Consider the following 23,537-nt stretch of genomic DNA (forward strand, 5'->3'; position numbering starts at 1 on the left):
GCTTTAATCCAATTAATATATTTCTCTGGTAGGCTGAATTTTTGTAGTACATTGAATAAATAATTCCATTCTTATCTGTCAAAGGCCTTCTCTGCATCTAAAGCAACCGCTACTGTTGGATCTTTATTTCCTTCTACTGCATGAATTAAGTTAATAAATTTACAAATATTGTCTGTTGTTCGTCTTTTTTTAATAAATCCAGTTTGGTCTAGATTTACTATTTTTGGTACATAGTCGGCTAATCTGTTTGTTAATAATTTAGCTATTATCTTATAATCTGTGTTAAGTAAAGATATTGGTCTATATGACGCTGGTGCGAGTGGATCTTTCCCTGTCTTTGGTATTAATGTAATTATTGCTGTTTTGCATGAATCTGGTAAGCTTTGTGTTTTATCAATCTGGTTGATTACTTCCAGGAGGGGAGGAATTAATAAATCTTTAAATGTTTTATAGAATTCTATTGGGAATCCATCCTCTACTGGTGTTTTATTATTCGGTAATTTTTTATTATCTCTTGTATTTCTTCTATTTCAAATGGTTCTGTTAATTTATTTTGTTCCTCTGTTTGTAATTTCGGTAGTTCAATTTTAGTTAAAAATTCATCTATTTTGTCTTCTTTCCCTTCGTTTTCAGTTTGATATAATTGTTCATAGAATTCTCTGAAGTTTTCATTAATCTCCGTTGGATTATATGTGATTTGCTTGTCTTTTTTCCTTCATGCCAATACCATTCTCTTAGTTTGTTCTGTCTTAAGCTGCCACGCTAGAATTTTATGCGTTTTTTCTCCTAGTTCATAATATTTCTGTTTTGTCTTCATTATGTTCTTCTCCACCTTATATGTTTGTAGTGTTTCATATTTTATTTTTTTATCTGCCAATTCTCTTCTTTTAGTTGTGTCTTCCTTCATTGCTAATTCTTTTTCTATATTTGCTATTTCCCTTTCCAACTGCTCTGTTTCCTGATTGTAGTCCTTCTTCATCTTGGTTACATAACTTATTATTTGCCCTCTGATGAACGCTTTCATTGCGTCCCATAGTATAAACTTACCTTTCACTGATTCCGTATTTATTTCAAAGTACGTTTTAATTTGTCGTTCAATTAATTCTCTAAAATCCTGCCTTTTAAGTAGCATGGAGTTTAATCTCCATCTATACATTCTTGGAGGAATGTCCTCTAACTCTATTGACAATATCAGGGTGAGTGGTCCGATAATATTCTAGCTTTATATTCTGTTTTCCTAACTCTGTCTTGCATGCGAGCTGATAACAGGAATAGGTCTATTCTTGAGTATGTTTTATGTCTACCCAAATAATATGAATATTCCTTTTCCTTTGGGTGTTGTTTCCTCCATATATCCAAAAGTTGCATTTCTTGTATCGATTTAATTATAAATTTGGTTACTTTGTTCTTTCATTTAATTTTTTTCCCAGTTTTATCCATTTGAATCCAAATTAAGGTTGAAATCCCCTCCTATTAGTATGTTCCCTTGCGTGTCTGCTATCTTCAAAAAAATATCTCGCATAAATTTTTGATCTTCTTCGTTAGGTGAATATACATTGAGTATATTCAAAACTCCGAATATATCTGACATTTTATCATTACATATCTCCCTGCTGGATCTATTATTTCCTCTTCTATTTTAATTGGTATATTTTTACTGATTAATATAGCTATTCCTCTAGCTTTTGAATTATATGACGCTGCTGTTACATGTCCTATCCAATCTCTCTTTAATTTCATGTGCTCCACTTCAGTTAAGTGTGTTTCTTGCATGAATGCTATATCAATTTTTTCTTTTTTCAGTAAATTTAGCAGTTTCTTCCTTTTGATTTGGTTATGTATTCCATTAATATTTAAAGTCATATAGTTCAACATAGTTATTTTATACTTTGTTTATCTTTCCTTTCCGTTTCCTCATCATCACCTTTCCTTCTTATCCATTTCTGCTTTCTTTTTTTGAACACTTTATAAGACAACATTTCTAAAACATAAAACATTTCCCTTATTCTCCTATCTAAAATTTCTTTAACCCCACTATCCCCTCCCCTTCCTAAGTTGCCCTTTATCCCTTCTCGGGCAACCACATCTCCCCTCTCCATTTGGATTTGTGAATTCACTCGCAAGCGTCAACTGATTTCGCAGTGACCATAACACTTCCCCACCCATCCCCCCCAGAAATGATTTTAATTTTCATATACAACAAAGGTCACTCTCTTAAATCCCCCCATACTTCCTTTCTTCCTTTTCTTTCCCTTCTTAGTTCTTACCTATATTCTATTTTTTATATATATATACATACACACATACACATACATATATATCTATATATACCTAGATACACACATACATATAGTTTGTGGTCATTTTTGTTCTCGTTACATATCTTCCTCTCTCTGTCTGTTTTGTAGTTGTTCTGCAAATTTTCTTGCTTCCTCCGGATCCAAGAATAGTCTGTTTTGCTGCCCTGGAATAACTATTTTAAGTACCGCTGGATACTTTAGCATAAATTAATATCCTTTTTTCCATAGGATCGTTTTTGCTCCATTAAACTCCTTCCTCTTCTTCAGGAGTTCAAAACTTATATCTGGATAGAAAAAAATTTTTTGACCTTTGTATTCCAGTGGTTTTTTGTCTTCTCTTATTTTCCTCATTGCTTTCTCCAATATATTTTCTCTTGTTGTATATCTTAAGAATTTTACCTGAATGGATCTTGGTTTTAGGGGCTAATGTTCTGTGTGCCCTTTCTATTTCCATTTCTTCCTGTAGTTCTGGTCTTCCTAGGACCCTGGGGATCCATTCTTTTATAAATTCTCTCATATTCTTGCCTTCTTCATCTTCCTTAAGGCTCACTATCTTTATATTGTTTCTTCTACTATAATTTTCCATTATATCTATCTTCTGAGCTAACAGCTCTGTGTCTCTTTAACTTTTTTACCAGATTCTTCTAATTTCTTTTTTAAGTCCTCTACTTCCATTTCTACGGCTGTTTCTCGTTCTTCCACCTTGTCCACTCTTTTTCCTATATCTGACATGATAATCTCTAATCTATTCATTTTTTCTTCTGTACTTTTTACTCTTCTTTTTATTTCACTGAATTCTTGTGATTGCCATTCTTTTACTGATTCCATATATTCTTTAAAAAAAAATATCCTTTGTCTTGCCCTTCCCTTCATCTTTCTTTTCTCTATGTTCTTCCTCTTCTTCTTCTGAGTCCATTCCAGGATCTGTGTCCTTTGCCTCTGTCTCTTCTGGTTTTCTTGTTGGTTTGTTTGTTTTATTTTGTTGTGTATTTTTGGTCTTCTTATTTTTATTAGAAATGTCTTGCTGTTGGTCTTCTTCCTCTGGGATGGTCATCTGTTGTTTCTTTGATTTCTTTTTACTCTCTTCTTTCTTGCTCTCGTTATTTTCTGTGTCTTCCTCTTGCTGTTGTGTTGTAGCTGTCAATCTCAGCTGTGGAGATCGACTCCTCAGCTGGTCCCCCCTCCCGTCAGTGTTATTTTTGTCTTGCGCATCGCGCATGTGCGACTCCTCGCGCATGCGCGGTTGCGCACTTTTGCTTGGCTCCGTGAGCTATTTTTGTAGTCCCGAGTTCGGGACTTCAACTGACCTGAGGGAGCGGGCTTCTCTCTCCGCGGCGGGCCTCCTCGGACAGGTAAGGCCTTCACCTTCTTCTTCTGACGTCCTTTCTTCTTCTCTTCTTCCCGTTGCTTTTGACTTTCTTTTTTCGCTGCCATTTTCTCCACACCTTTATTTTCACTTTATTTTGGTTTTTATGTTGGTGCCTTTGTTTTTTCACTGTCTTTATTTTACTTTTCTGGAGAGGGCTGGAGTTCCCTGACTGGCCACTACTCCATCATGTGACTCCTCTCCCCATTTCAATTCTCCATCCCATTTCCTTGCTGACATGTCTGTCCATGGTCTCATGTACTGCAAGACTGAGACCACCTATAAATTGGAGAACAAGACCTCATCTTCCGATTGGGCACCCTCCAACCGGATAACATTAATATCGGCTTCTTGGGCTTTTGTTAAACCCACCCCCTGTTGTGTAAAACCTGTGTATCACTCTCTTGCTCTGTGCACCCTCTCCAAGTTAATAACGTGCTAACAAAAACTGCACACACTACTCCAAGTATTGCCTAACCAATGTTTTGTATAATTGTAAGGCAATATCCCAACTCGTGGTGATGAGTGTACAGTGCCATCTTCATAAATTTGACCTCGTCCCTTATCACATCCAATTAACACCTTTCGTTGGTCTGGATTCCTCCCCCGTTGTTTGAATTCTGAGACTTTCCTTGGAAACTTTCTGAGACTCTCCTTCGAGCATAGAAAGTTGAGGGGGGATTTGATAGAGTTGATGTGGATCGGCTTTTTCCCTTGAGGGTAGAAAAGATTGAAACAAGAGGTCATGAGTTAGGGGCAAAAGTTTAGAAGTAACATGAGGAGGAACTTCTTCACTCTGTATGGAATGAGGTTCCAGGAGAAGTAGTGGTGGCAGAGTCCATTTTGTCATTTAAGGAAAAATTGGATAGGTTTATGGATGGGAGGGGAATGGAGGGTTATGGGCAAGGTGCAGGTGGGTGGGACTAGAGGAGAGTACGTGGTTCAGTGCAGACTAGAAGGGCCGAGATGGCCTGTTTCCGTGCTATAATTGTTATATGATTATATCCACTTCTGCCTTTTTGATTTTTTTTCTTAAAGGGCTCAGGTCTGAAACGTCAGCAATATGTCTTTGTCTTTTATAGATGCTGAAAAGACCAGCTGAGCTCCTCCAGCATTTCGGTGTTTTTACTACAATTCCAACATCTGCAGCCTATTGTGTTGCACTCATTTGTAAGAGTGTCTCAAGAAACTGGAAAATGCACTTATCCAGCATCTATTTGTTAAATGTTGAGAGATTCATAGAATTGTTTCACATTAAAACTGATCATTTACCCAAACTTGTCCACACCAATAAACTGGAGGAATTCAGTGGGTCACCCAGTATCAGAAGGAGAAAAAGAATGTTGAACGTTCAAGCTGAAACCCTTTAGTGACACTGGTTAAATGTAAAAGAGAAGCAAGTGTAAAACCTGTGTATCACTCTCTTGCTCTGTGCACCCTCTCCAAGTTAATAACGTGCTAACAAAAACTGCACACACTACTCCAAGTATTGCCTAACCAATGTTTTGTATAATTGTAAGGCAATATCCCAACTCGTGGTGATGAGTGTACAGTGCCATCTTCATAAACTTTTCTACTTGCGCTGCCACTTTCAAGGAACTATGCACTTATACCTCAAGGTGTCTCTGTTCAACAACACTCCACTGACCCTGCCATTCACTGAATTAACTTCCCAAAATACGTCACTTCACATTTCTCTGGGTTAAATTCCATCTGCTATTCCTTGTAAGTTATCTCTGTTGATCCCTTTCATAATCTTAGATAATGTTGTTCACTATTCTCCAAACCAGCCATTCTTAATCTTTTTTTTTGGCAATGGCCCCTTACGACTCTGCTCAAAGTTTATGGGTCCCCATCCCTGTCTTTTGGTTTCTTCCATACTTCTCTCCTACCAACTACATCAAAAACATAAAAAGTATTTATATTACAAGAAATGAAAAGAAAACCAGGGTTTTACTTAAATGTGTTTTGGCGCGCAGGGGTCCGTTGGATGCTCGTTGAGAATGCCTGTGCTATACCGTGGGATTGGGTGTCATCTGCAAATTTACTCATCATGCCAGCCACATTATCACCTGAATTATTCATATACATGTCAAGCAGATGAACAACCCACCCTCTGCCTCCTATCACGCAGCAATTTTTGTATCTAATCATAGTGGCATGGTTTCAGGAACTGCCACTCCAACTGATCCTTGTGGTCTGAGAGGAGATGCAGTTGGATGCACTTCCTGCAAATGTAGATGTAGTTCCCAGATGATGCAGGATAAGCATGCTATTCCATTGACTCCCATTTCTGCTGGGTTGAAAGAAGGGTTAAATTTGGAATTTAGACATACAGCATGGTAATGGGCCCTTCTGGCCCGCAAGCACATGCTGCCAAAATACACCAATTAACTTATGTGTAGGTTTTTGAAGGGTGGTAGGAAATCGGAGTACCCGGAGGAAACCTCGCAGACACACAGGAAAACATACAAGCTCCTTACATACAACATGGGTCACTGGCACCATTATAGTGTTGTGCTAACCACTACACTAACCATGCCACCTAATAAAGGTCACTCCTTCGCCACCTCTCTGAAGCCTTAATCATTAGAGTCCCTGCACCTCAAAATTTTCCTATCCCAAAATGACCACTCTATTGAAACTTGCCATCCTTTTGTATGCTAAATGTTGCTCAATTGGCTGGGAATAGGAAAGAACAGATTGTTTTACCTTGAACAGCTGTTTTCTGAAGTTCATTTTTTGACCTATACATTTGACCTGTCAGTGGAAAGCAGGCAGTACGTGTTACTTTGCTCAGCTTTTAAAACTTCCCTCCTTGATCCACTCAGGCTACTGCCTGAGTTTAAGTCCACAAAGGATTAGCTATGATTTTATTAAATAAATAAGGAAGATTGAGAGGTCTGTGTGGTCTACTACAATTCTTCATGATTTTCAAGCAGTTCTGTCCTGAAACAAGATCATGGCCTGTCAAACAATGAATGGTTTCCATTTCTGTATGTGGTATTTTTTTTCCCCCAGGGTATACCTTTACACTGATGACTATTGATAATATTGCAGAGATTCCAAGAATTCTGAAGATACTAATCCCCATCTCATGTTGATTGATATTTGGCAACCTTGGTCTGCAGTGAACAGCTACACAGACACCAGACTGTCCACAACCTGCAGCTCCAGTTTCTCCGGGAATGGTAACGTAAGTAGTACATCTTGATCATGATAAGTCTTCTGACTAATGAATAAAGTCTTATTAGGGATAGTCATTAGGGATTTTTGAAGGGCAGGTTGTGCCTCACAGGCCTAATTGAATGTTTTGAGGAGGTGGCAAAAGAAATTGACGAAGATGGGTGGTCAATATGGTGTCTGAATTTTAGTAAGGTGTTTGACTAGGTTCCCTATGAAGATTCATTCAGAAGGTCATAAAGTCTTGGCCAGAACTTTTAAAATTCAAATTTAAGGAGTATAAATGTAAATTTTGATAATTTATTAACAAAACTTTTTTACATATAAAATACAAAGTACAAATATAAAACTAACCTTTTCCTTGCATTTCTGCAACTTCCGCGTGGTCGCTTGTTGCCGCTGTGCATCTGTGGTGCTTATGCACACACACAAAAACCAAGTCCAAATTCTCACGTGGTCTGGATTTCTGGAATCCAGATTTTTGTACTGTAAATGAATCATATTCTCCTGGAGGATAGTGACAAGTGGTGTTTTGCAGATAACTGCTCTGGGACCCATGCTCTTTGTGATTTCTATAAATGACATGGTCGAAGAAGTGAAAGGGTAGGTCCATAAGTTAGCAGATGACACCTAGGTAGAACGTATTCTGGATATAATGGAAGGTTACCACAGAAAATAGACAGGATAAAGAGTGGGAACATAATTCACAGTTGGTGTTCAATCTAGGGAAGTGTAGTGATTTACTTTGGAAGATCAAACATGAAGATGGTGATTAATGACAAAATTCTTAACAGTGCAGAGGGATCTTGGGTCCAAGTCCCAAGATCTCTCAAGGTTATTGAGCAAGTTGATAGGGTGATTAATAAACCGTAAAGAGTGCTGGCCTTCATTAGTCTGGGAATCGAATTGAATAGCTCAGGAAATGTTGAATCTCTATAAAGCTCTGCTTAGAGTATTGTGTTCAGTTCCAGTCACCTCATTACAGGAATGATGTAGAAGCTTCAGAGAGGGTGCAACGGAGATTTAGCAGGATGTTGCCTGGATTGAAGAACATGTCCGATGAAGAAAGGTTGTGTGAGCTTAGGCTTTTCTCTTTAGAACAACGATAAAAATTGACAATAGAAGTATATAAGATTGAAGAGGCAATGGATAGAGTGGACAGCCAGCACCTTTTTCCCAGAGCTGCAATATAAAATGGAGGAAAGTTTAGGGAAGATAACAGAGGTAATTATTTTTACATGGAGAGTGGTGGATGCCGGGAATGCATCCATGCTGATGGTAGACGCTGGTAGAACAGGAAGGTTGAAAAGACACATGGCACTTGACTTCTGTTGATGGTCAATCAAGCGAAACTGATGTTGCAGATGCGCTCAGATTGTGGTCTGCTGATGAGGGAAGTCAAGCTGCAGAGTGGTTTACAGTTCCAGATTCTTTAGGTTGGCTTTAAGTTTGCCAGGATGTTAGTGTTAAATGTTGAGGTCAATGAATAATAGCCGTAGTGGTCTTTCTGCAGTCTGTGTGATCTAATGCAGTATGGAGAGGTCAACGAGATGGTGTCTGCCATTCATCTGTTATGAGAATAGGCGAATTGAAGGGAGTCCAAGTTAGTGATTGTGCCTCAATAGTCATTGAGGCACATCACCCAGCTCCTTTTGGGCTCTGGAATAATTTTGAAGCAGATTAGGACCGTTGACTGGTGTAGCGAGAGGTTGAATATATCTGTAAAAGCTTCAGCCACTTGGTTTGCGCAAGTATTAAGGACACACCCAGGTAAACCACTCGGGCTGGATGCTTTCTGAGGATTCATACATCAGCCTCAGAAATTGGGAGCACAGACACTGGAGGCTGTGGGAACTCACAAAAGTTCTTCATTATTTTCCATTTCAAAGTGAGCAGAGAAGGCATTCAGCTTGTCTGGGAGAGATATATCATCATTGATGATACTACCTTGATTTGCCTTACAGGATGTAATGGTCTATACAAGTGGTGAAAACTATTGCGTGTCTGTCTGAAACTCTGGCTTGGTCTGGAATATTCTCAATGTATTGGTAAAGGCTTTCTGGAGGTTGTAGTTAGTCTTTCTGTATGTTTCTAAATCTCCTACAGATCTGATATTCAACAATTTGCAGATCTCTTGGTTCATCCATGGTTTATGATTAGGATGCACTCAGATAGTCAGAAGGAACATACTCATCTGTACATCTCTTGATTAAGTCGGTGATGACTATGGCATATTAATTCAAATCCAGTTCATGGACGCTGTCGCAGTGCCGTTCTTCTGCCTCCCTGGACCATCTCTAATGGTTTCTGACTATATCCAGGAAGGAGCACAGCCAGGTGATCCGACTTTCCAAAATGTGGGCATGCATTGGAGCAGGTGCGCACAGATTGTGGTCTGCTGATGAGGGAAGTTCGTTATGCAGCAGTGACTAAGAGTGTTTGATCTCCTGGTGTTACAGGAGACATGGTGATAATAGTTTGGGAGGACCTTTTATAGTTGGGGGTGGGGCGGGGGGGAGATCAGTGGAATGGTTGATAAACCTATTGTAACTGAACAGATCCTTGGTTGACCCACGTTTGGAATATATGCAGTTCTGGTCACTGCATTACAGGAAGGATGTGGTAGCCTTAGAGAGGTTCTCAAAATGAATGTTGGAGAGAACATAAAACATAGAAACCTACACCACAGTGCAGGGTCTTTGGCCCACAGTGTTGTGCTGACCCAGTAATCTACTCTAAAAACTACCAAGAATTTCCCAACTGCATAACCCTTCATTTTTCTTAGTTCTATATACCTTTGTAATCGTCTCTCAAAATATCCTATTGTATCTCTACCACTGTTGCCCGCAGTTCTTTCCTTGCACCCACCATTGTGTGAAAAACCTAACTCTTGTATAGACCCTGTAGTTACTTCCAAGCACCTTAAAACTATGCCCCATTGTGTTAACCATTTCAGCCCTGGAAGAAAGACTCTGGCCATGCCTTTCATTATCTATCAGGATACCCCCTCATCCTCTATCTCTACAAGGAGAAAAGACAAAGTTTACTCAACCTATCCTCATAAGGTTTGGTCTCCTATCCACCCATTCTTTAGCATTCACATCTTTCCTGCAATGAAGTGACCAGACGGATCACAATGCTCCAAGTGGGGTCTTGTTTTGCTTCAACATTACTTCACTTGAACTTGATCCCTCGATTAATGAAGGCCACACACGATATGGCTTCTTAACAACACTGTCAACTGTACAGCAGCTTTGAGTGTCCGATCGACCTGAACCCCAAGATCTCTCAGTTCATCCACACTGCTCAGTTGCCCCATTAACGTTGTATTCTGCCTTCACATTTGACCTACTGAAATGAACCACTTCACACTTTTCTGGATTAAACTCCATCTGCCATTTCTTAGTCCAGCTCCCTTTGTAACCTTTGACAAACCTCAAGATTATCCACAACACCACCAATTTTCATTTCATATGCCAACTTACTACTCCTATACTCCCTATACTTCATCATCCAGGACATTTATAAAAATCACAAAGAGTAGGGGGTGCCAGGACAGATCCCTGAGGAACACCACTGGTCACCGACTTCCATGCAGAATGTGAACCGTCTATAACTATCCTTTTCCTTCTCTGGGCAAGCCAATTCAGTATCCACAAAGTGAGACCTCCTGGATTCCATGTCTCCTTACTTTCTGAATTAGCCTTGCATGGAGAACTTTATCAAATGCTTGACTGAAATCCATACACACTACATTTCCAACTCTTCCTTAATTAGTCAAGTCACATTTATTGTCATCTGATTGTACAAGTACATCCCAACAAAACAGCGTTCTCTGGTCCTCAGTGCAAGACATGAACCAGACATAGCACACGTGCAGACAAATAATATATGCTGTATGCAAGTCAAGTATTAAATCGATAAAAATAAATAAATAAATAATTGGTACATGTTGTTTTGTGTACATGAGAGTCTCGGGTGATTAATGTGAGTAGTTCCTTTGGTTGTTCAGCATTCTCACTGCCCATGGGAAGAAGCTATTTCTCAGCCTGGTGGTCCTGGTTCATTTCCCTGACAGGAATTACTGAAAGGTCTGTGTCCAGGGTGGAAAGGGTCATCAGTAATTTTGTGCACCCCCTTCAATGACCTTGGTAGATCACATCAATGTGAGGGGGGTGGGGAGGGAGGGAGACTCTGCCACTCTTAAGGTCCTGTGGATTGACCTCCAATCCATTTCTCTGCAGCAACTGTGCCTCACTGTTTATTGCTAAGTAATGTTCTTTGTTACATCTTCAAAGAATTCAGTCAGGCTCGGCTCGTGAGACGTGACCTTCCCCTGCAAAGCCAGGCTGACTATCGCTAATCATATCAAGCCTCTCTAAATGCTTGTGAATCCCAACTCTCAGGATCTTCTACAACAGTTTGCCCACCATTGAAGTAAGACTCACTTGGTCTATAATTACTTCCTTTCTTGAACAAGGGAGCAACATTTGCATCCTTCCAATCTTCCAGTACTTCTCCTCTCCCCAGTGACATGTAAATATCATTGCCAATTGCTCAGCAATGGCCTCCCTCGCTGTCCACAGTAGCCTTACCTAAATCTTACCTGGTCCTGGAAACTTAGCTATTTTTTATTTATTTAGACATACAGCATGGTAACAGAGCATTTCGGCCCACGACTCCATGTTACCCAATTCATCCCCACACAGGCACGGGGAGAACGTACAAACTCCTTACAGACAGCGCAGGATTCGAACCCCTGTCTGAATACAATCGCCAGTGCTGTAAAGTCATTGCACTAATCACTACGCCAATCATGCCGCCCCAAACTAGGTTGGACAAATGGATTGTTTTCTCTGGAGCATTGGAGGCTGAGGGAATCCATGATAGAAGTATATAAAACTGAGAGGATCAATGGGTTATGGTCAGAGTGAAGTATGAAATTCTCCAGATGTTATGATTGTAGTAAAATCCCCAAAATACTGGAGGATAGCCAGTCTCAGTTGGAGGTGAAGATATATTACCAATGTTTCGGGCCTGACCCCTTCCACAAAAGTCTGGAGCCCCTGTGGTTATAATAAAAACACAAAAGTGCTGAAGTTCTCAGGTCCGAAAACTCAGTTATGTATCTTTGGGCGCTGCAAGCCTTACTGCATTTTTATGTTTTTACAAGATGGTCAGACTTCTTCCCAGGATGAAAATATCAAATATTACGGAGTATAGATTTAAGGAGAGAAGGAGAAAGGTTAAGATCCCTGCTGGGTCTTTACTTTTACTTCAACCTTCTCTCTGAGATGGAACACCGTCTTCAGTAGAGATCTCACCTTTGTCCCCTTTCATCCACTCAACAAGTTTTGCGCACACCACAATGCCAATCCCTTGTTCCGTAAATTCCGCCTCCATTCCTATTTCTTCAACCAGGATTCTCCACGCCCACTGAAGACCCTTTCTCTCACCTTAAGCCTTCTTCCCCTTCTTGGACACCCACTCTGGATCTTTTTATTTCCAGCTGCCCCCAAGACATGAACCATCTCGACTTCAGCACTCCATTCACTTATTCAAATCTCACCACTGCAAAACTCACTCTCTACTCTACTCTACTCTCTCCGCACCAATCTCAATTCCACTATCAAACCTGCTGAAAAGGGTGGTGTTGTGGTCTAATGCATTGACTGAGGTCAGATGACAACTCTTAGCTATCTCTTCTTACTTGCCTCTTGAACAGGACCTCAACAAGAAACATCAAGCCACCATCCATGCTCCATTACCAACCTCATCACTTCCTGTTAAACTCCTCCCATAGCCTCTAAACTCCTGGTTACCCCATCCCACACTGCCCAGTTTCACCTCTTACCCAAATGTCCTAGAAGATCCTTTATTTCTGCCTGCTCCTGCCCCATCAAACTGGTATTATCTTCCCATTGGACCAATCTCTTCCAAACTACATCCACAATATCTCACATGTCACCCTTCTCTTCAACAACTTCCCGTTCTCTGGACTCAACCAACTCACTTTCACAATGGACGTCCAGTTTTCCATCCCCATACTGAAGGTCTCAAAGCCCTCAATTTCTCAGTTACAGACCAAACCAGGCCCCCTTCACCACCACCCTCCTCTACTTGACAGAACTTGTTCTCACTACCAATAACAACTTCTTTGCCTCATCACAGTTTCTCTGTCAAAAGGGTAGCCATGGGTACCCACACAGTCCTAGTTCTGCCTGCCTTTTTGTTGGATATGTGGAGCAATCCATGCTACAAGCTTATGCAGGCAAGGCTTGTCAACTCTTCTGTTTTGTTGATGACTATATTGGTGCTGCCTCCTGCATCTTTGATGAGCTCATCAAATTTATCCACTTTGCTGCTAACTTTCATCCTCACCTCAAATTTACTTGGTCCATCTCTGCAACCTCTTTCCTTTCTCCATCTCAGGAGACAAATTTCCGCAGTTAGTTTGACTACAGCTGTAAGGATTTTGTTCCTTCATTGCATCTGCTCCCAGGATGATGTCTTCTATTCCACAGCATCAGAAGTGTCTTCCTTCAAAAACATGACTTCCTCTGTACTGCCATCAGCTCAGCCTTCCTAGCATCTCCTGCATTTCCCACACATTTTCCTTGGCCTTCTGTGCCACCAAACGCCACAAGGACAGGATTCTTCTTATCCTCACTTCTCGTCCCACAACTTCTATGTCCAACATATTATCCTCCTCAATTTGTGCCACCTACAATGGGATCCCACTGCCAGATGTATCTTCCCCTCTTCTCCCCTGTCTACTTTCCGCAGGGACCACTCCCTTTTGGACTCCCTCCTCCAACTCCTCTCTTCCCACAAATCACTCTCTCGGTACCTACCCCAGTGACTGCAAGAAATGCTACACCTGTGCCCACACCTTCTCCCTCACCACCATTTGGGGCCTTAATAAGTCTTTCCAAGTGAAGTAAAACTTCACATGAGTATGCAGGGCTCATTTACTGCATCGATTGCTTCCAATGTGGCCTATTCTGCTTTGGTGAGACTGGACGCAGACTGAGCGATCATTTTGTTGAGCACTTCCACTCTGTCCACTGCAATAACAAGGACCTCCAAGTGCCCAAGCATCTTAATTCCACACCCTTTCCCACACCGACATATCTATCCATGGTATCATGCACTGTCAAACCAAAGCTGCTGCAAACTGGAGGAACATCACCTTATACTCCGTAATTCTTTATTTGCTATGGGTGCCACGTCCTGGTGAGTTTCTACCAGCTCCTTTAAGAGATTCAGAGGATAAGTGTTTATGTTTAAGAGGCGTTCAGACAGGCACATGACCATGCAAGGTAAACCAAGTGCACGCAGATGGGATTAGATTGGCATCATTTCAGCATATGAGTTGAAAAGCCTGTTCCTCTTTTTTACTATTCCGCATTCTAAGACTTGAATGAGTTTATTGTCATACACTAAGTGCAATGTGCATATGCACCAAAGATCAGTAATAAATATTCACAGTTACAGTTAGTACAAGAAAAAAATATACCATTTCAGTCGTGCAGAGAAGTCCTTTTTTTGGCCCTAGAGTAGTTTGCTAAGTTAACCTGAGACAAATAATCATATTAGACAACCCCTGTATGTTTTTTGTTTGAAAGGTCAGTGGAAACCCACGCAGTCATGGAGAGAACACACAAACTCCTTACAGACAGCGCCGGATTCGATTCCATGTCTCTGGCACTATAATAGCATTGCTAACTGCTACACTAACCATACCGTGCTGCGCTAGCTGTCCTGCCCATAAAAGTACATAAAGCTTTATATTTGATTGAAGTAAATTAGTTCAGATATTATGGGCCAAAGGGCTCATTATTGTGCTGTATGATTCAATATGCCCAAAAGTGATACAGAGAGAAATGATGCAATCCTTTTATTCAATAGTTTTCTCAGGACCTCAGTAATTTTTAAAAATCATTTTCATTCTGGAGGCCTTTTTTTTTGCCATCTCCCAGGAGTTTGAGTCTGCAGCTTCACAGCAGATACAACAAATGTTCTTGGAGATTGAAGAACTGCTGTTTGAAGAGAAGAAATGTTCACGTGTGCAGAGGCTGGAGGAGGAAAGTCAAGAATGGAGGGCCCATTTCCCCCATTTTCGGTAAGACCATGAGACATAGGAGCAGAATTAGGCCATTCAGCACATCAAGTGCTGATTTCACATCTTTTCCAACCCCATTCTCGTACCTTCTCTCCATTACTCTTCATTCCCTTCCTGATCAAGAATGTTTCTACCTCCGCCTTAAATATCCCCATTGACTTGGCCTCCACAGCTATCTGTTGCAACGAATTCTACAAATTCACCACCCTCTGAGTAAAGAAATTACTCTGCATCTCTGTTCTAAAAGAATGTTTTTGTATTCTGAGAATCTTGTCCCAGACTCCCCCACTATGGGAAACATCCTCTCCACATCTATCTATCCAGGCCTTTCAGTATTCAATCAGTTTCAATGAGATCCCCCTCATTCTTCAAACCTGCATCGAGTACAGTCCCAGAGCCTTCAAAGGTCCTCATGTGAAATATCATTCACTTAACAGATCATCCTTGTTAACCTCCTCTGGAGCCCACAGCTGCTCACAATTTTCCAAGTGTGGACTGACCAATAACAGCTCGAGCCTGTCTGCCTGAAGAATGGCCATTTATTGTTTTACCTTGCTGTCTAAATGCTTCAACATAGTGATTGCATCTGGAATTCACTGCCAGAGGTCTGGAAGTGCATTCCAGATACCAAATCCAGATGGGCGTAGAGCATAGAGTATATGATGTTGTTCCGACTTAAAGAAACCTACTCCACAACAATCTAAACCTTCCCTACTTCACACCCATTTGTCTTGTATCCATGTGCCTATCTAAGTCTTTTGAATATCCCCATTCTAGTAGTTTTCACTACAACCCCAGGCAATTGTATTCCAGACACCCACCACTCTCTGTATAAAAAAAAACTTTCCTCTGACATCTCCCTGAACTTTCCTCTACTCACATTAAACAGATGTCCTCTGATATTTGCTGTTGTTGCCCTGAGAAAAAGGTGCTGGCTGTTCTCCCTACCTAAGCCCCTCACAATCTTTTATTCCTCTCATCATTCATTGCTCCAAAGAGAAAAGCCCTAGCTCTGTGAACCTTGCTTCATAAAACATGACCTACTGTCTTCAAATTAAGCCTTCCCAGCCCGCAGAAAAAAAATCTCAGGATTGTAGGTTGTCATGTATATAATTTAACTTTGAAATGTATCTCTTCATATTTATCCAGATTGAACTCCATCTACCCACTTCCTCACCTAAATCTGCATCAGGTCTACATCCTGATGTAACCTTAATCAACTTCTCTACTCTCCACACCTCTAACTTTCATGTCATCCGCAAACCTACTGACCCACCCCACCACTTCTTCGTCCAAGTCATTGATAAAAATCACAAAGAGCACGGATCAATCAATTTGGAACACAGGTTGGGGAGAAGAGTTTAAGGAGGAGAAGTCACGGGGCTCAGAGCTTTAGTGGACCAATCAGTTCTCAAGAAGAGAGAATTATGCCCATATCAGGGAGAAGAGTTTTAAAAAGAAATATTCTGGGGCTCAATGCTTTAGTGAACTAATCAAATTCCACTTCATTCGCAAGAAAAAATATAAGTAAAGCAGGCACAAGTGGAACGGCTGTTGGAGCAGCCAGTGTGTGAGTGGCCCAGAGTAGGAGTAGTGAGTTAGAAACTTCGGAGAGGAGAGGCTGAGGATGTACCTCAATGAGGTCAGTAAAGATCTCTTCATATTAACCTAGAGTAATGCTTCAATCTGGGACAGCACAATTGCAAGAAGTGAATCCTGCTGCAGTTCCTTACAGACAGAGTTAGGGAACTGGACCTGGATGAACACTGGATCATTCACGAAGCAGAAAAGGTGATGGGCTGAAGCTATAAGGGGACAGTTGCATTCAAGAGGAAAGAGACAGGTAACTAGATGTCTGTTAGGAGAGGGAAGGGGAATAGACAGTCTGCACAGTGTACCCTTGTGACTGTTCCCCTCAACAATAAGTACCTGTATAATGATTTTAGATACTGTTGAGGGACAAGTCATAGTGGTCAGGTCTCTGGCATAGAATCTGGCCCTTCGGTTCAGAAGGGAAAGGGGTGGAAGAGGAGAGCTATAGTGATTGAGGATTCAATAGTTCGAGGAATAGACAGGAGATTCTGTGAACAAGATGGAGACTCCCGGATGGTTTGTTACCTCCCAGGTGCCAGGGTCCGATAGTCTCAGATCAAGTCCACAGCATTCTCAAGTGGGAGTGTGAGCAGCCAGATATCATGGTTCACAATGATGTAGAATTGGAAAAGGGATGAAATTGTGAAGGGGAATGTAAGGAGTTAGGAAGGAAGCTAAAAAGCAGGACCTATAAATTGCTGCTTGTGTCATGCACCATTGAGGGCAGGAATAGGCAGTTGTGGCAGAAGATTACATGGCTGAAGAGCTGGGTCAGGGGTTCAGATTGATAGGTCATTGGGATCTCTTCTGGGGAAGGTATGACCTGTACAAAAGGGATTGAACTTGAACAGCAGGGGATCTAATAACCTGGTGGACAGGCTTGCTAGGCTTGGGGAGGGTTAAACTAATTTGGCAGAGGGGTTGGAGCCAGATTGAGAGGGCAGTGAATAGGGCAGAAGATTCACAAGTAGATATCTGTATTAAGAGGAAGGATAGGCAGTCAATCTAGAAAAATTTAACAGGGCACTTTAGAAATGAAATTGAAAAGGGTGATGAATGCAGCACTGAAGGTCTTGTATTTAAATTCCAACAATACAAGAAATAAGGTTGATGATCTCGTCGCGCTGCTAGAAGTTGGCAGGTATGACATTGTGGCCATCACTGAGTCATGGCTGAACGAAGACCACTAAATATCTGTGGATACACAGGGTATTGGAAGGACAGGAAGGTGGGCAGAAAGGTGGTTCTGCTGGTTAAACATGGAATTAAACTTTTGAAGAGAGAAGACTGGGTCAGAAGATATAGAATCCTTGGAATTCTGACTGGGTCAGAAGATATGGAATTAAGAAACCTTCACTTCAAGCCAAAGTTCAAGAACAGTTCAAGAACCGGAAAGAGGTTCAATGTTGGAAACTTGCAGTCAGACATAGTGAGAGGAAACTTCCAGGCAAATCTCCAAGCAAAGCTCAAGGATGCAAACTGCCTCACGGACACGTCTCCTGAAACCCTCTGGGATCAGTTGAAAATGGCCATACTGCAATCCACTAAAGAGGTATTGGGCTTCTCTTCCAGGAAAAACAAGGACTGGTTTGACGAAAACAACCAGGAAATCCAGGAGATGCTGGCAAAGAAGTGATCTGCCCACCAGACTCACCTTGCAAAGTCTTCCTGGCCAGAGAAAAAACGAGCCTTCCGTCTCACATGCAGCCACCTTCAGCGCAAATTCCGGGAGATCCAAAATAAGTGGTGGACTAGCCTCGCCAAACGAACCCAGCTTAGCGCCGACATTGGCGACTTAAGGGGTTTTTATGAGACATTAAAGGCGGTGTACGGCCCCTCACCCCAAGTCCAAACCCTCTGCACAGCTCAGACGGCGAAGTCCTCCTCAGTGACAAGATCTCCATCCTCAATCGATGATCACAACACTTCCAATCCCTTTTCAGTGCCAACCGCTCAGTCCAAGATTCCGCCCTGCTCCAGCTCCCTCAACAGCCCCTAAGGCTAGAGCTGGATGAGGTCCTCACCCGGGAAGAGACATATAAGGCAATTAAACAACTGAAAAGTGGCAAAGCAGCAGGTATGGATGGAATCCCCCCAGAGGTCTGGAAGGCTGGCGGCAAAACTCTGCATGCCAAACTGCATGAGTTTTTCAAGCTTTTCTGGGACCAAGAAAAGCTGCCTCAGGACCTTCGTGATGACATCATCATCACCCTGTACAAAAACAAAGGCAAGAAATCAGACTGCTCAAACTACAGGGGAATCACACTGCTCTCCATTGCAGGCAAAATCTTCGCTAGGATTCTCCTTAATAGACTAATACCTAGTGTCGCCAAAAATGTCTTCCCAGAATCACAGTGTGGCTTTCACGCAAACAGAGGAACTACTGATATGGTCTTTGCCCTCAGACAGCTGCAAGAAAAGTGCAGAGAACAAAACAAAGGACTCTACATCACCTTTGTTGATCTCACCAAAACCTTTGACACTGTGAACAGGAAAGGGCTTTGGCAAATACTAGAGCACCTCGAATGCCCCCCAATTTCCTCAACATGGTTATCCAACTGCAGGAAACCCAACAAGGTCGGGTCAGATACAGCAATGAGCTCTCCGAACCCTTCTCCATTGACAACGGCGTGAAACAAGGCTGCGTCCTCGCACCAACCCTCTTTTCTATCTTCTTCAGCATAATGCTGAAACAAGCCATGAAAGACCTCAACAATGAAGACGTTGTTTACATCCGGTACCGCACGGATGGCAGTCTCTTCAATCTGAGGCGCCTGCAAGCTCACACCAAGACACAAGAGCAACTTGTCCGTGAACTACTCTTTGCAGACGATGCCGCTTTAGTTGCCCATTCACAGCCAACTCTCCAGCGCATGACGTCCTGTTTTGCAGAAACTGCCAAAATGTTTGGCCTGGAAGTCAGCCTGAAGAAAACTGAGGTCCTCCATCAGCCAGCTCCCCACCATGACTACCAGACCCCCCACATCTCCATCGGGCGCACAGAACTCAAAACGGTCAACCAGTTTACCTACCTCAACTGCGCCATTTCATCTGATTCAAGGATCGACAAAGAGATAGACAACAGACTCGCCAAGGCAAATAGCACCTTTGGAAGACTACACAAAAGAGTCTGGAAAAACAACCACCTGAAGAAACACACAAAGATCAGCGTGTACAGAGCCGTTGTCATACCCACGCTCCTGTTCGGCTCCGAATCATGGGTCATCACCTACGGCTCCTAGAACGCTTCCATCAGCGCTGTCTCCGTTCCATCCTCAACATTCATTGGAATGACTTCATCTGGGTGGGGCACATCTCCAGAATGTAGGACCATCGCCTTCCCAAGATCGTGTTATATGGTGAGCTCTCCACTGGCCACCGAGACAGAGGTGCACCAAAGAAGAGGTACAAGGACTGCTTAAAGAAATCTCTTGGTACCTGCCACATTGATATCGCCTCCAACCGTGCATCTTGGCGCCTCACAGTTCGGCGGGCAGCAACCTCCTTGGAAGAAGACCGCAGAGCCCACCTCACTGACAAAAGACAAAGGAGGAAAAACCCAACACCCAACCCCAACCAACCAATTTTCGCTTGCAACCGCTGCAACCGTGCCTGCCTGTCCCGTATCGGACTTGTCAATCACCAACGAGTCTGCAGCAGATGTGGACATACCCCTCCATAAATATTCGTCCACAAAGCCAAGCCAAAGAAAGAAAGAAGAGTAAAAATGGGTGCAGGTCAGTAGGACTAGCAGAATGATGTTTTGATGCAGACTAGAAGGGCTGCATGGCCTGTTTTCTGTCCTGTAGTGTTCAATGGTTCTTAAAGACCCTGATGGGAGTTGTATACAGGCCTCCAAATGGCAGCCACGATGTGGAGTGCAAACTACAGAGGGAAATAGAGAAGGCATGTAAAAAGGGCAAGGTTACAATGGTCAGGGAAGATTTTAATGGTTAGGGATGATTACTTTACCCGAACCTGGAATTCCTGCCCGAGGAACCAGTAAAGGATGCCGCATTAAATATATTTTTGGCAAGAGTGAGATAGATTTTTACACAGTAATTGAATTAATAGTTAAGGGGAACAGGCTTAGCAGCCTGAGTTCATGGCCTGTTCAGCCATGATCTTGTTGAATGGTAGAGAAGGTTCGACAGGCCAGGTGGCCTTCTCTTGTTTCTATTTTTTATCTTCTTATGTTTCAATGTTGGACTTTGTCAAATGTATTTCCAAACGCATATGAATCCTATCCCTTGGAATTTTCTCCAATAATTTCCCATGCATTGTCAACAGGCTCACCAGTCTATATTTACCTGGTTTATCTCTGCTGCCGTTCATATATAAATGAACAGCACTAGTGTTCATATACCTCTTTGCATCGTCCCTCACAACAGTACCATATAACATCATCATAAGATGAGGGGAGAAATATTTAGCTGAGACATCAGGGATATGTTTTTTAACACAGAGATTAGTGAGTGCCTGGAATGCATTGTCATGGGTGGTGGTGGTGGAGGTGGGTAGAATAGGGACATTTTAAAGACCCTTAGACAGGCACATGGATGCAAAAAAAGATAGAGGTAGGGAAGGGTTAGATTGTTGAGTAGGTTTTATAGGTTGGCACAACATTGTGGGCTGAAGGTTCTATGTTCTAAGAGGAGAAATCCCAAAGGTATAGAGGGTGGCTAATTTTGTACCTTTGTTCAATAAGGGGAAAAAGATAATCCAGGAAATTTTAGGTCCGCATTCTCCACCTCTGTGACCTCATGAGTTTCTATCTGTCCCAGCAATGAACCCAAGCTCCAGGATCCGAGAGTCACTTCTCGGCCCCTGGTTACAAACTGAAGCTGTTGAAGCCTGAGGACCTTCAGGAGGTCTCCTCACCATGAGCAATACGAGGGTTCATACAAATGGGGAAACTCATGGACAGTCAACATCGGCTTTTTGGGGGGCCAATTTGATTGAGTTTTTGGAGAAGGTGACAGAGATAGTTGATGAGGGGAGTTCAGATGTTGTCCTCATGGACTTTAGTAAAGCATTTGAAATTCCCCTTCATTGCCGACTGATTCAGAAAGTGCAGATGCATGGTGAGTTGATAGTTTGGATACACAATGGGCTGGCCCATAGAGGGTAGTGTGGAAGGTTATCATTCGGGCTGGAGGCTGTGACCAGTGGTATTCCACAGGGAGTGGCGTTGGTGATGATACAAAAATTAGGGGAGTTGTACATAGGGTTATCAAAGGATACAGCATCAGTGGCAGATATGGACTGAGGAATGGAGATTAATCTGCATAGGTGTGAGTTGTTACATTTTGGGAGATCAAATGAAAAGGTAAAATATGCAGTTAATTGTTGGGTTTTTAAAGGAATTGATGTGCAGAGGGACTTGAGGGTCCAGGTCCATTGCTTTTTAAAAGTGGCCTCTCAAGATGTTAGGTTGGTAAAGAAGGCATTTGGCTTGGATTTATTGGGTGGGCCGTTGAGTATAAAAATGAGGTCATATTGTAACTGTTTAAAACGTTTGCTGAGGCCACACTTACAATACTGTGTGAAATTCTGGTCATTCCATTACAGGAAGAATATGGAGGCTTTGTGTGGGTTACAGGGGAGGTTTACCAGGACATTGCCTGCTTTGGAGGATATGAGTTATAGAAAAAGATTGGACAAACTTGGGTTGTTTTCTCTGGAGTGTAGGAGGCTGTGAGGCAACCTGATCGAGGTGTATAAATCATGAGAGGCATTGAAAGAGTGTACAGTCAGAATCTTTTCCCCAGGGCAACGGTTGGCACTAGAGGTTGTGCACTTAGGGTAAGGGAGAGGAACTTTAAAGTGAATGTGAGAAAAATAATTTAAAGAATGGTTGGTGCCTGGAGCGGGCTACCAGGCATAGTGTTGGAACCATATCCAAATATCGTGCTAAATATGAATGAGGTGGAGGGATATCTATTAGATCCAGGAAGCAGATTTTGAGTTTGATTTGGACATCATGTTTTGTACAGACATGAGCTGGAGGGTATGTTCCCATGGTGTTCTGTTATAAAAACCTCTGTCAGAGCATCAGCAATCTCCTTTCTTGCTTTGCATAATATGTTGGGATAGTTCTTGTTCAGCCCCTCAACACATTCTCAGATATCCAACTGACATGCACCAGACTATCAATGTACCCCACCCTGAGCTCAATATCTTTCACATCCTTCAGACAAAATTTATAAGGTTGTTGCCAGGACATGAAGGGCTGATTTATGGGGAAAGGTTAAATCAGTTAAAACTTTATTCCTTAAAGTTTTGGAGAAGGAGGAGAGGGAAACAAATTATGAGGGAGATTTTTAACAATTTTAAATTTAGATATACATGCCCTTTCAACTCTCGAGCCCTTGCCACTCAATTGACCTACAGTTTGAAGGGTGAGAGGAATCTGGAACACTCGGAGGAAAACCACGCAGACATGGAGAGAACGTACAAACTCCTTACAGACAGTGCCTGATTTGAACCACAGTCGTTGCTTTAACAGCTTTGTGCTAACCGTTATGTCATACGAAGCAAGATTGACAGAACCAGGGCTTTTCTTTTTGGAATAATGAAGGATGAGAGGTGATTTAAAAGAGTTGATAAGTTTATGAGGTGCTTAGGTTAGGCAGACAGCACCTTTCTCCTGGGTTGACAACAGCAAATACCAGAGAGCATCTGTTTAAGGTGAATGGAGGAAAGTTTAGGGGAGATATGCTCTCTCTCCTCCTTCGCTCTTGGTCTATGAAATAGCCCTTTTTGTCATTTATTTTCATGTTCCAAGACAGGATATCAACTTTGTTTCATTCTAATTTTGATCAGTTGTGCATTTCCTATAATTCTTTTCAATTTGTTGATGTTGCTTTCAATTACTCCTATCATGTTTTATTAATTTATGTGTACCAATATGTAACTTTACTTATTACTGTCTTTTCAACTATTAGTATTTATTTTATTTTCTTTGACA

The 23,537-nt window shown here is 41.9% G+C and overlaps 1 protein-coding gene across 3 annotated transcripts in view; it reads left to right on the forward strand.

The window, feature by feature from the left end:
* The window catches only part of LOC138736403 (protein FAM149B1-like), an 82,573-nt gene that overhangs the window by 33,136 nt on the left and 25,900 nt on the right, over positions 1-23,537 (forward strand). For all 3 annotated transcript variants that reach the window (XR_011340268.1, XM_069885880.1, XM_069885879.1), the window contains exons 3-4: positions 6,727-6,862; positions 14,832-14,974. Coding sequence is in view for 2 of the 3 variants with exons in the window: in XM_069885880.1 (XP_069741981.1) it covers positions 6,727-6,862; positions 14,832-14,974 (279 nt within the window). In the remaining variant the exon portion in view is untranslated. The remainder of the gene's footprint in view (positions 1-6,726; positions 6,863-14,831; positions 14,975-23,537) is intronic.

Source organism: Narcine bancroftii, chromosome 6, assembly GCF_036971445.1.
Source record: "Narcine bancroftii isolate sNarBan1 chromosome 6, sNarBan1.hap1, whole genome shotgun sequence".
Lineage (NCBI taxonomy): Eukaryota > Metazoa > Chordata > Chondrichthyes > Torpediniformes > Narcinidae > Narcine > Narcine bancroftii.